Source organism: Apteryx mantelli, chromosome 22, assembly GCF_036417845.1.
Source record: "Apteryx mantelli isolate bAptMan1 chromosome 22, bAptMan1.hap1, whole genome shotgun sequence".
NCBI lineage: Eukaryota > Metazoa > Chordata > Aves > Apterygiformes > Apterygidae > Apteryx > Apteryx mantelli.
This window is the reverse complement of record NC_089999.1, coordinates 10,710,946-10,723,717: the sequence shown is the minus strand read 5'-3', so window position 1 is coordinate 10,723,717 and position 12,772 is coordinate 10,710,946. Positions and strand designations below refer to the sequence as shown.

General features: G+C 35.3%; 1 protein-coding gene across 2 annotated transcripts; it reads left to right on the top strand.

Moving 5' to 3' along the window:
- The first annotated feature begins 2,285 nt into the window (after positions 1-2,285).
- Positions 2,286-11,246, top strand: ASPA (aspartoacylase). Of its 2 annotated transcripts, none has more exons than XM_013953858.2 (7): positions 2,286-2,327; positions 3,690-3,937; positions 6,487-6,682; positions 7,862-7,955; positions 8,730-8,837; positions 10,150-10,259; positions 10,817-11,246. In XM_013953858.2, exons 2-7 carry the CDS (start codon positions 3,702-3,704, stop codon positions 11,003-11,005), a joined length of 933 nt encoding a protein of 310 aa, XP_013809312.1. In that variant the 5' UTR covers positions 2,286-2,327; positions 3,690-3,701; the 3' UTR covers positions 11,006-11,246. The 2 variants fall into 2 exon arrangements, with proteins under 2 accessions (XP_013809312.1, XP_013809311.1); XM_013953857.2 differs by having other exon boundaries at positions 2,287-2,327; positions 3,678-3,937.
- Positions 11,247-12,772: the final 1,526 nt, after the last annotated feature.

Below are 12,772 nucleotides of genomic sequence, written 5' to 3'. Positions count from 1 at the left end.
CAGATCTAAAGATGGGGAATGGAAGGGTATCCCTCAGTGTAACCCTCCTCAGTGCTCAGACAGCAGCGGTACTCAGCGGCAGGCTAAAGGAAACGCTTTGGACCCCAAGGATACGCCTGAGGTGAAGCCCGCCAAACATTAACGGAAAAAACGGTCACCCCCTCGCTCCCCGCGCTTCCCCCAGCGCGAGGCGGAAAAGGGCGGGAAGGCGGCGCGGCACCGCCCGCCGCTCGCGCAGCCGCCGTTGGCAGCGGGCGGGCGGGCGGCCGTTGGCGAGGGGGGCGGGCGGGGGGCAGGAGCCGCGCCCCGCGGGAGGGGCTGCGCGGGGCCACCGGCCTGGCTGGGAGCTGCTCGTGCCCGGCGGGGGAGAGCGAAGCGAGGAGGGCGCTGACAGGGGGGCTGTCTGTAGGGTTCGTTGAGCATCTCCCTGCTCGTGGTAGTGCCGCCCGTGGTGGCGTATTTGGGACTTCCAGGACACACAAATGTGGATATAAATGTACCTTCGTTTTTCAGGCTGTTTTGCTCCTTGACCACTAGCTCTGGGCTGGGTTTTACCCACCGCTGTTTTCAAACGTTTAACTTCTGACTGGCTCCTGTGTAAAGTCTTAGCTCTAGGCAGGGTTTCAGCCTGTCGTCTTTTCATAATCCCTTTTTGTTCAGCCGGTACTTGGGAAGGCTTTGGCTAGGCACTAAAGCGTGCAGTGTTACTACATTTATGTATACCTTTGTCGTTTTGATACCCAGCCTTTATCTCATTTACTTTCTTTTTATTATTGCTTATGTATTTCAGCTCATTTGGCACACATTCTGAGCTTTCCGATGCACTGCCAGATACTCAAGTACATAGTATTAGAACAAAAAAAAGTGAAGCTGTATAGTGCCCTTAATGCAACTACTGGTGAGGTGTTAAGGAAAGGGACCGAGTAAAAATGTCCAAGCGTCCCCGGTGGGCTCTGCATACACCAGCTGGGACTGGCTGGGGAAGGGCATTTCTAGTACGCACCATTACAATTACGATCTAGGTCCATCTAGTAGCTCACAGCAGTTGCTTTTAATTCACGCAGGGGGATCCTACCGAAAGTACGGGTCACCTCTGAGCTGGCAGGAGCTGCAGAGCCTGCGCTGTCCATCCGAGGGGTTCCTGTTGTAGTGAAACCCCCAGCTGTGCTCTAGGTAGGAGTGGCGATGGGATGGCTTAGGGGGTTTTGGTGCTGCAGGTAACGACTGCTGCCTGTCTGCGGTGACCCGTGCTGAGCCCATACGGCTTACCGAACGTTTTGAGGTTCCCACTTGCTTTTTCCAACAGGCAACTCTCTCCGCTGCCTTGTAGATTCAATCCCAAGTTGATATGCTTTGGAGAGTGGCCTGTTCTCTTCTACAGAGTTTAGAGCAGGTCAACTCAGTGGGGAGAGAGGTACATAAAATATTTTATGCTATGTAGTATCATTGTCGATAACTGTATATCATCCTACACTCCTTACTCATAGACCGTTAGTTTTGTTGAAAAGAAAAAATGCCGTGCACAAAAGCAATACTGAATTCTTAATAAACCACATGCTTCTGTAAATATTTTTTCAAAGTATGAATATTGCCCAAGCACAGTAATAAAGAATTGTTCCCAGCATTTAATTCAGCAGAATGAAAACTTTTCCAGTGTTTTCATTTACGCCCGTAAGTTCACAGGCACTAGTAATGTCCTGGGAGTCCAGGAGTTAAAAACTGTTTGGAAGTTAAGTTGCTCTAAGGGTATAAAAGAGGCTTCCATGGCTTTAGTTCCTAAACTCATGTTTGGAAATGCACTGTATCTGTCCTAAGAAAGCCCTTCTTAGGAGACATACTTCTTGCATATTAAATGAGGTAAGTGCATAGACGATCTCTGTATTTCATTCAACCTTTTGCAAGGAATTATAACCATTACAATACCATCAGAAATGAAAGACACTATATTTACTAGCAGTGCATATTTGCATTTTCCCATTTACTCTTCAAAGTGCTGTGTTGTTGAAATTCAACAAACCAAGATTCAAAGTGTGAGTCATTTTTTCAGGCGGCGTGTAAATAGCAGTTTTGGCACCATCACTAAAGAGAAGAGGGTCAAAGGACAGTACAAACTGTCCAGCGTTGTAAAATACAGCTTTACTGCTTTGTTTAATAAATTACTTACTATGATTGCATATCTAACAACGTACAAGTATAGGAGTAATACAGCTGACTAAGTAAACACAGTATTAAGTCACTATACGGTTCAGCAAATCTGTATGCATAAGCTGAAATGCAGAGAATAACTTTTGTAGGAAGTACACTCACAGCAGAATTCATCTGGATGTGTAAGTACTGTGTTTAGCTTTCTTTTCGTATACCTATAACCTATCAATCTGGGGTTACAAAACCTCTCCCAGATACTAGCCAAATCTTCTAAATCACTGGAGTATAATCTTAATAAAAAGGAATTCAGTTTTAATAAACACTTTTATTCCTTTAAATGCACTATTTTTATGTTTATGTTGTGTGCCAGGCACTGATTGTAAGTACTTCTGTTGTGTATAGTGGTAAAACTTATTGTTTGTTATTGAGACCTTTTATTTGAAAAGTTTTAGCCGTCTATAGTAAAGCATTTGGGAATGAAAGTGTTTATTGTCATGCACTCAAGGAGTTCAAGGCTGAAGCTGGACTGTACACGGAAGGCTAGATCAGCATCAGGTTGTAGGAGTATAATGGAAGTTCTGGCTGCTGTTTAGCTTAAGTTTCCTTTGAGTAAACCTATCTATCTGAATACTGTTAGAACTGGAAAAAGTCAGGTTTGTTGACTAAGTTTTTGGGGAGGAGAGCACAACTCTTGCTCCATTGTGGCTATTTCCTTTTTTTATAAGAGGATTACAGAAGTTAGAAGGGTCATCACCAACTAAGTTGTTTCAATGTCACAAAGGTCTGTGTTAGCAGATCCCCATACAGAACTATAGTGAAGAATACTAGATAAATTGTGGCTAAATTGCACTTTAATTTTAGTTAGTATTCCGTCCAATCACTGTGCTTCAGATACTATAAAACAAACGAACAAAAGGGTCATACAAGCAACAACACGTTTTGAGGAACTCAGCTGTTCTTGTTTTATAGATGGAAGTACTTGATGTTTCATCATTATGTGCTGATCTCAAGCCAAGATATGATTCATATTTTACTGGTTTTGCTCAGTTTAAATCATTCTGCTCTCATATACTGTGATGTTTATGCAATTTAAAACATACATGAGTATACTTGTTACACCTAGTTTGAAATGCAAAACTATCAGACTTTTAAGTGAATATTGTTTTAAAGCATACATTAGAAAAGTCTTTTCATACCTTTTTTCATTAGTACATTATTTACCTATATTTCATATATTAATGGAGATTGCCTGAAGAAGTTAACTTTTGAACTGTATGACAGTACCATTAACAGACTTAGAGATATTACTAAATATGGTAAATAAAGGGGAGGGAACCTTTAGAGGGAGGAGTGTCAGTTTAGCAACTCCCCCTGTTGCAACGGGAATCTAAAACTGTTGCAGAAATGTTAATACGCTTTCATTCACATCTGACCTAAACAGGCTTAAAGAAGTTCCTATTACAAAAAGTTAAAATAATTTTTTCTTGAAAACAAAAGTTTTACTTTATCATTATTTTCTGTTTTGCTTTCAGCAATTCTTAAAGCTGCTGAATAACATGACTTCCCGTTCTGTTCATAAACCTCCGGTAAGAAAAGTTGCTATCTTTGGAGGAACTCATGGTAATGAGTTATCAGGGATATATTTGGTCAAGCACTGGCAAGAGCATGGAGCTGAGATTCAAAGAGCAGGAATGGAAGTGAAACCATTTATAAGCAACCCAAGAGCTGTGAAGAAATGTACTAGATACATTGACTGTGATCTGAACCGTGTTTTTGACCCTGATAATCTTGGGTAAGAATAGCTGTTCTTTGTGTTGTTTTAATTTTCTGCTTTTAAAATTGTCAGGAGTTTCCCTTCTAGATTAAATGTTAACACAACTTCCACTACTATTTTAACTGTGGAGTCACATAACTGAAATTATTGACCTTTAACCCCAAAATAACAAATTGCCTTAATGTAACAGATTCATTTAAAAAATATTGTTAGTACAAGGAGTCTCAAACCAAAACATCAGTCTTAAACATTGTATTTTAAATCAGTATTAGATCAGCTGTATTTGTGTAAAGTTAAAGCATTGTTGCTTTTCTGAGTCGTGCAATTCACCTTTGGATCTCTTCTGAATACAATTATATTTGCAGGAAGGTAGCAGATGTGAAAACACAAAGCCATTTAAATAGAAACATATTACTATGCATCTGAAAAAAAGAATAAAAATGGCCTGCACTTGGGGAAGTATATTTAATTTCTGTTATATATAATAAAACATGAAATCTTGAAATTAGCCAAGTTAGAAATAAGTATACTATGGCAAAATGGTACACAAACTGACACATTATTTTAAAAAGAAGGAATACAATCTATAATATGAAAATTGACATGAATCCACCTGTTCATATTTGAGAAATCTATTTTAAATTTTTAATGGGATTTTATGTTATTCTGCTTTTGAGGAAGCTCTTCCAGATGTGTACTTTGCTGTATGAACCAAACATTTTTATACTTGATATAGTTGCAGGATAAAGAGATAATAATGTATCAGAAAGGTCTTAAGGATGAATATCACTGAAGGAAAAATATACATCACATATATTTTATAAGTATGGTTCTTTTTACAGTGCATCCATGCCTTTTCATCTGACTTTTTATCCTACAGAGAATTTTGTTGTTAGTTATTATATATAAGGTAAACAGACTTTTAAAGAAATGTGACAAGTGTTTAGGCCATTCTTTTAATTGCTTACTTAGGATAAACATATATGAAATATTTAGGATAAATATATATGAAAAAGGTGGGCTTGTTTGTTTTCAGCTGTTTTGAACATGAAAGGCTTGAGTAAATATTAGGTTAAGACACCTGTGGGTTGTCTTCATTTTTTGCAATTTTTACTAATGTTTCTTAGTAAATCCTCTTCCATTGCCCAGTCCTTTTGCAGCATTAGTGAGTATTTTTGAAAGACTTTCACCTGACCCCTCCAACTGTAGACTCTTGAAGATTACAAGTGATTTTACAAAATAAGAAAAAAGAGAATGAAATCCTGATACTACTGAAGGTAATGGTGGATGTCCCATTGGCTTTAATAAGATGACTGTAAGAGTCTTACTGGAAGAAACCTTTAATTTCAAAGGCAGAACTAAAGAATACAAAGGTAGAATATGTTATATACAGAATCATAAAAATAGAAAAGGAGCTTGAGTGGTCACATAAAAATTCTTAACCATCTCTTGTCCCACTACTAGATCAATTCATGGCAACCATTCCTAATAGATTGTGCCTTGCTGATTCTTAGAAAACTCCAGCAATGGTGATCCCATAATTTTCCTCAGCAACTTCTTCTGATGCGTAAATATACTTGCAGTTAGTAAGGTGTTTTGTTAATATCTAACAAACCTTTCTTTATGCAACTTAATACCATTATGTCTTATGAAATTAATAAAGTCTTATAAAGCTTGAGCTGTAGTAAGAAAGCAAGCTTGATTTAGCCCAAAAGATAATAGGTGTTTCTATATTGCATATGTGTGTTATCCCAAGTCTGTCATCAAAAACAGGTTTGCTGTCTATGCAGAACAAGCCTGAACCTAGAGTAGTTTTGTACACTGTTAATGTAAGAAAGATATCTTGTGTCATACATGAATTGCCTGTAGGGCCCCAATACAGACAGGAAATAGAAGATCTTAGACCTTTCCTTAGGCTAAGACCATTCTTTAAGTGTAGTATAGTCCTAGTCACTTGTGATTAAAAATATCAAGACCTTGGATGAACAGATCTGAGGTAGCAAGATGAGCTACCTCACAAAGCTATGAGCTTTGTGGGTCAAGAAGGCTCCAAATAATAGATTGTGAAAGTCTGATCAGAACATGAGAAGACAAGAAATGAAGCAAGTTATGAAAGACTTTGCAACTGAGGTCCAAGATGAAAGGGCATGAACCATTATCTGAGTGATTATCATCTTCAGTAGGAGCTGGATCTAATCTTGGAAGAGGCTTTAAGTTCGATAAATTTGGAGTTAGTTTTCTGCATATAGAGAAATTCTGAGTTATATGGACTAGAAATCAAAGTAAAGAAATAAAAGAAGTAAATAGTTCTCCAGCTAAGATCAGATTAAAAAATTCTTACTACCATTTGCACGAGATACATAACAATAAGGCCTGTTTTATATTAACAGTCATACTTGCTTTGTTCAAGCACAAATTCATCAACTTCTAACAGATTGGTAATTAAATAGGAGGTTTCAATTCCAGTCAAATATGGAATTAAAATAAAAAGAAAAGGCTGTACGTATTTTTGTTGACTGTAAAGCCATGGAATGAGTTTGCTAATTTCTTTGTACTAATATTAACAGCAGGACAGTGGTGGAAGATATTCCATATGAAGTGAGAAGGGCTCAGGAAATCAATCATATATTTGGTCCAAAAGGTAGTGATGATGCCTATGACCTTATTTTTGACCTTCACAACACCACTTCTAACATGGGTTGTACTCTTATTCTTGAAAACTCCAGGGATGACTTTACAATTCAAATGTCTCATTATATCAAGGTAAAACTAAATGAACTATTAAAATAGATTCTTATTTGTAATATTGTATTACTATATATTACTTTGTAGTTTCTTTACACTTTTTTCTGCAAAACTGTTTAAACTAATTACTCATAGGACAGGTTATTTAATATCAGAGATAATTAAGAATATGATTGTAGTACCAGATAATTCAGATTTGAATTCTCTTAATCTTCATGTATTAATAATTGAGGGGCTAAGAGTAACGCCTCAAATAATATATATGAAAATAAATAATACATATGAAAATAAATGTAATTGAATCTGCTTTTACACTGTTCTGTCAGAAACTTAGAAAAATTTGGGTCACAGATGCTGAAAAGTTAAAACATTACTTTTATGAATTAAAGATATGGAAAAAAATAATGCAATTAGGTAATGGCAAATGTTCCCTTGATCAGTATTCATAGGAATAGTGATATGTCTTTGAAAGTTGCTTGATTTTGCTATTCCTGAAGCTGATAAGTATTGGAAGAGTGGGGCTTTCAAAAGTGCTGGCTTAAGTGTATTCTGGTTGAAGCAATTAGTGATTTAGACAGTGACTGATGACATCAAGATTAAGCCAATAGAGCAGTTTTTTAAAAATTTCTTACTTTAGAAAGAAGATATACAAGATCTGATTTTTTCTTGTTACCTGTATCCTATTTAAATCTTTATAAAGCATTTGAAGATACAGACAGCTTATGGCTGAAATCATATGAAGACTGATATCCAATAAAGCAGTGGTAGGCAGCAATGAGGAAAAAGGTCTGAAGGAGGATTCTATGTAAAAAAAGTTGAAAAAAAGGGTTAGTTCACAATTAATGTCTAAATTTAACATGAAAAATATTTGAAATCTGCTTTACAGTGTTTTGATTCTGTTTTGAAACATTGACGAGTAGGGTTTTTTTCCTGTTAGCAATTTAAGACTAGAACTGTGTTCATTTATATTAGCAGACAGCAAAGTTCAGTGGAGCATGCCTGGCATGAGCTAACGGAAAGGAGACCAACAAATACAGCTTTGTTTGTTTTCTAAAGATGTCCTACTTCTTTGAGGGCCATGAAATAAAGGCAACATATTGAAGACATTGTGTAAATCACTTCTGCATCAGTAATCTTTTGTAGCACAACATTTAAAAATATTTGCATAACAAAGACATTTTTAAACAATCTTCACAGAACGCTTTGGCTCCAGAATGCTGTCCTATTTTGCTGATTGAACATCCAACCTTGAAATATGCAACAACTCGCTCTGTAGCAAAACATCCTGTTGGTAAATATGAAAAATAAAGACCATTTTTAACCAACCAGAAATGATTAAAGACACGCCTGTGTCCTTATCTGTTTATTTCATTACATTACAGAGTGCTCTGATAGCAGTAACTATTTGTTTGACAATGTATTTACCAAATAAAACATACATGATTATCTTTCTAAAGAGCACTCATTTTTGCTTGGCTTACAAAATACAGAAGCCTGATGGAATTTCATAAATTGAGTTAACCCACTGTTTTCAGAAAATATTTATAATATTTGAGGATAAGGAAGAAATATCAGCTTCAGAAAAAAAAATGTTTACTTCCTCTAAATAAGCCTTGGATGAAATGTGGTTTGCTAGCCAAGAAGGGGAAAAGAATTGATGTGAGGAAGGAAGGGGGAAATGATGTTCTGGATAGAAGTGGTTTACTTTTCCATTTATGGAATCAAACCATAGCCATAAACAAAAAAAAAATCATTATTTTGCCTTTCATATTAAACAATGAGTTCTGTGAAAGGTAGCATGGAAAGGAGGGAAAAGAATAAGAGAAATGAACATATATTGTGACCCTTTCCTCTTACCCTAGTAGCACATCCAAAAATGTACATACAGTTCTTTTAACTGATACTGACTAGTGAGCTAAATTTCCTTCTTACTTTACACAATCACATACTTTTGTACTTTAAAATTCCTCTTAAACATAAAACAGAGAGTGATGTATTTCTGCTGTGTCTTCTAAGCATGTCATATGTGATGGCTATATTAATAATCTCCCTCATTTGTAAACAGGCGTGGAGGTGGGTCCGCAACCACACGGTGTTGTTAGAGCTGATATTTTGGAGAAAATGAGGAAGATTGTCAAACATGGTCTTGATTTTGTACACCTTTTCAATAAAGGTAGAGTAAGTAATGCAAGAATAAATTCCCGTGTGTCATGTCAGTAGATTATTGCAAGAGAATAGTTAAAAAAAAATAATAATAAAAATAAAAATTGGGCTACGACATTTTACAGTTAAACGGGTTAAATTTGGGGATTTTAAGCCAGTAGCTATTTGTGACCATAAGTGATCTTTTATTTAAGTTATAAGCTATTATTCATGAACTAAGAATTTGCAAAACTTACTGCATTAATTTCAGTAGTACCAAAGATAAATTACAAAACTACATCCTTTTTGCTAATATTGGTAAAAGTGTATTAGTTCCATAATAGCTTTAATCAATAAAGGGTACTTATCCCCTAACAGCATGTATGTGGTGGGTACATATTTCAGAGCTGAGTTAGTCTCAGGGTTGCTCTAATCTTTGCTGGCTAATTGCAGCTAGGATACTTAAATCAGAAATGCTCAGTGTTAACTAATCTTTCATTAATACTGTCATACATTCTGTATACCACCTACATGTTAGTTTTAGGTCAGAAGAACACCTGCATAGCTCCTTAGGATAGCTTTAAGGATATTTCCCCTTTCTGAAGATTCAGTAAGTATTCTGAATCTTGATCTTAAAGTTGCTTTGCAAAACTGAAATAGTAGTTAGCAGTATTTGTATAGTAGTATGTACATGGAAAACACTATATACATAAATTAATATTAAGAAAAGTGTTTAATTTCCATGCCTTCTGTGCATGGTTATCTCAAATTATCAAGAAATTTTGTACGATTGTTCTACACCTATGTACTATATAAAATACATACTGACAAAAATGGGTGTTGAAGGTTGCTTCTGAGTACATTTTGTCAGCAGGGTTTTTTTTGGAAGCAGAAGGAAAAGAATATAGTTGTGCATGTCAGGATTGCCATTATTGTGCTGAAATGGTAAAGATTCGATAGCACTGATATCATTCCATGTTATGCAACACTACCAAACACAGGTATTACATTAAGAAGATATATTTTATAGATGAGGAAATTAAGTATACAGAACTGACTGGAAGGTCACATTTCAGCACTACTGATCAAATTGAGATCAGGGCTCTGTATGCAACAGTACGCAACTGGATCCTCTTTCTGCAACTTGGCTTTCAGGCGACTAAAAATCTGGACCTGGACATTTTTATGATACATGAGCTAACCACTAATCTTTACTCTAATCACTAAACTTTGATGAGTTACAACCTTATGACTTAAGCCATTCTAAAGAGAATAAGTAATGCAATGCTCTTTTTAACAGGCAGTTGTTCATTTCAACCTTAAATTACATTTATTCTTTCTAGGAAAAGAATTTCCACCATGTACAATTGAGGTTTACAAAATAATGGAGAAAGTAGATTATCCCAGGAATAAAAATGATGAAATTATTGCTATTATTCACCCTAAACTGCAGGTAAATTCTATAATACTTCCATTTGAAACAGTTTGTAAGTATTCATGTGCTGCTTATTTTATAGTATAGTATATTTTTAATAGCAAATAAGATATTGAAAATGACAATATTGCCAGTGGATTTACTGAATACTTTAGGCTCTCCATCTAGTAAGTTGTATCACTAAAGTCATACAGTATTTCAGTAACTGACTTGGGAATCTCTGAACCTAAATCCAATTTTGAACTCAAAACTGAAAGGAAAAGACTATATCTAGAATGATAGCTTATATTCTACTAAAAGGTGAATCTAATTTTAGATTCTGAAATGAAGGTCTGTTTTTAATCAATTGTGAACATATACAATTTCCTTTTAGCTCACCTTTACCAGTGAATTCTATAAAAGCCTGAAAACAAAGGCCAGAAACCAAACTTAGGTAGTAAAGATTAAAAGGAATTCTTTTAAAAGCTTTTGCCATAAACTGCAGAGAATGTCTCTTAAGAGCATAAGCTTAGAAATCACATGAAAGTTACAAAACCTTGAAAATAAATATATTCTATTTATTTTCTTTCTCAAAGGATCAAGATTGGCAGCCACTGAATAAAGGCGATCCTCTATTTTTGACTCTTGATGGAGAAGTAATTGCATATAAAGGGGACAGTACTGTCTATCCAACATTTATTAATGAAGCTGCATATTACGAAAAGAAACAAGCTTTTGTAAAAACAGTCAAAGTAAAACTCACTGCAGAACACATCAGATCTTAGACCAGAACACTTAAAAGCTGATTACAGATTTTATGTTCAAAGCGTGTATTTCTCCTCTGTGAAACTGAGTTTCAGATAGTAGTAATTTACTGAATAAATAAATGCAGAATCTAGTTTAAAATAGTAATTTAATTAACATTGCTGAGCACTTTTAAGACCAAAACTACTGTCATAATATGAATTATGACTACTGTTTACCCATTCTAATAGATAACTATAGATACAAAGAATAAATATTTTTATGTAGTTTGTTAATTCATGCTATATAAAATGTTTAAACAATAAACCACATATATGGATTAGTAGCTATAAAACTTCCTTCAGAGTCACATATAAACATGCTTATTCCCCAAATTACATTATATAAAAAACTACAGAATTTTTCCTTTATAATCCCAAACCTAAGATAACCCACACTTTAAAGATGGGATGATTCTTGAAAATAATTCCTCAGATAACCCATACATGATGTGAGTCAAAAGAAATAAGCTGGGAGGAAGAAACTGGGAGAGGGGAGCTGTGGATTAAAATGCCTTCGTATTATCTGCATATGTGACTAACCCCTATTGCAGTTGAAGTGGAGGGCTTAGGGTTGGTTTTATTCTGCTTTTTATGCTTATAAAGATATAGTACATGCTAAAAACATATGATTTTTGAGAAAAAAATACATTAAAATACTTGTTGAAACAGAGTATTGTAAGATTAATTCAAGCTGTTTCTGATTTATCTTTAAAGACAAATAGTTTTGAGTTTAGAAAGTATCCAGTACTTAAAAACATACTGGAGCAGTATTCTACACTTTATGAAAAAGGTGTTTATCCTTTTCCAAGGATATCTCTATTGCAATGGAGACAAGAGTTGTTCATAGCTTTATAACTTTTTTAGCTGCATCCACCTACTGCTTGTAACATTTTCCAAATACAATATTCATCAACTGTTGTACCCCAAAAGCTTTTAAAGAAGGTGACAGGATGAGGTAAAATTATTTGGATTTTGATGAAAAGCAATGCACAGATCATATGTAAGCATCTCAGAAGGGAAATTGAGAAGGATTCTATCTCTGGAGACTTCTCAGAATTTCGAGACTCACTTGTTCTGTATTTGTAGAAACAAAGCCTGACTGTCAGAGTGGCTGAGGAGGAAAATGGGGATTTAATTAACTTTCTAAAGTTGTTTTAATATATTTGACAATAATCAGGGACAGAGAAAACATTAAAAACTTTACATAAATTTTGAAAGCATACAATAATTAGCTATTTACTAAAAGGTTCTTTGTCCAGATAACCCCCAAATTATATCATTTGGAAAGTGATGTATTCCTTATTCACTACTCTCAGTCAAAATCCTTTTTTCCTTGCTTTCTGCAGTTCTGATGCCATGGCAATAAAATAAAAACACAGGGCAGAACGAGATGTTTATTGAATTACATGTTTTATTTCTTTATATTTAAATAAATATTGTACAAAAAATTCAGACTGATCTGTTGTAGTCATTCATAGAGTTCTTGATCAGAGCCTCAGCAATCATATGAGATAGGAAACAACTGGTTTGCATGATCTGGCAAGGCTCTGTGGCCACAAACACAAAGTATTTTCTTAGTGAGGAACTTCTAGAAACAATCCCCTAGCTCCTTCCTCAGTTTTATCACACACTTTTGTACCTGGACATCATCACAGCAAGTTCCTTGCATTTGTTGTGCCTTCTCTATTTTATGGCTATGCCTACATAGCGACCTCAATATAGCACAGAGACATCTGAACTTGTTTT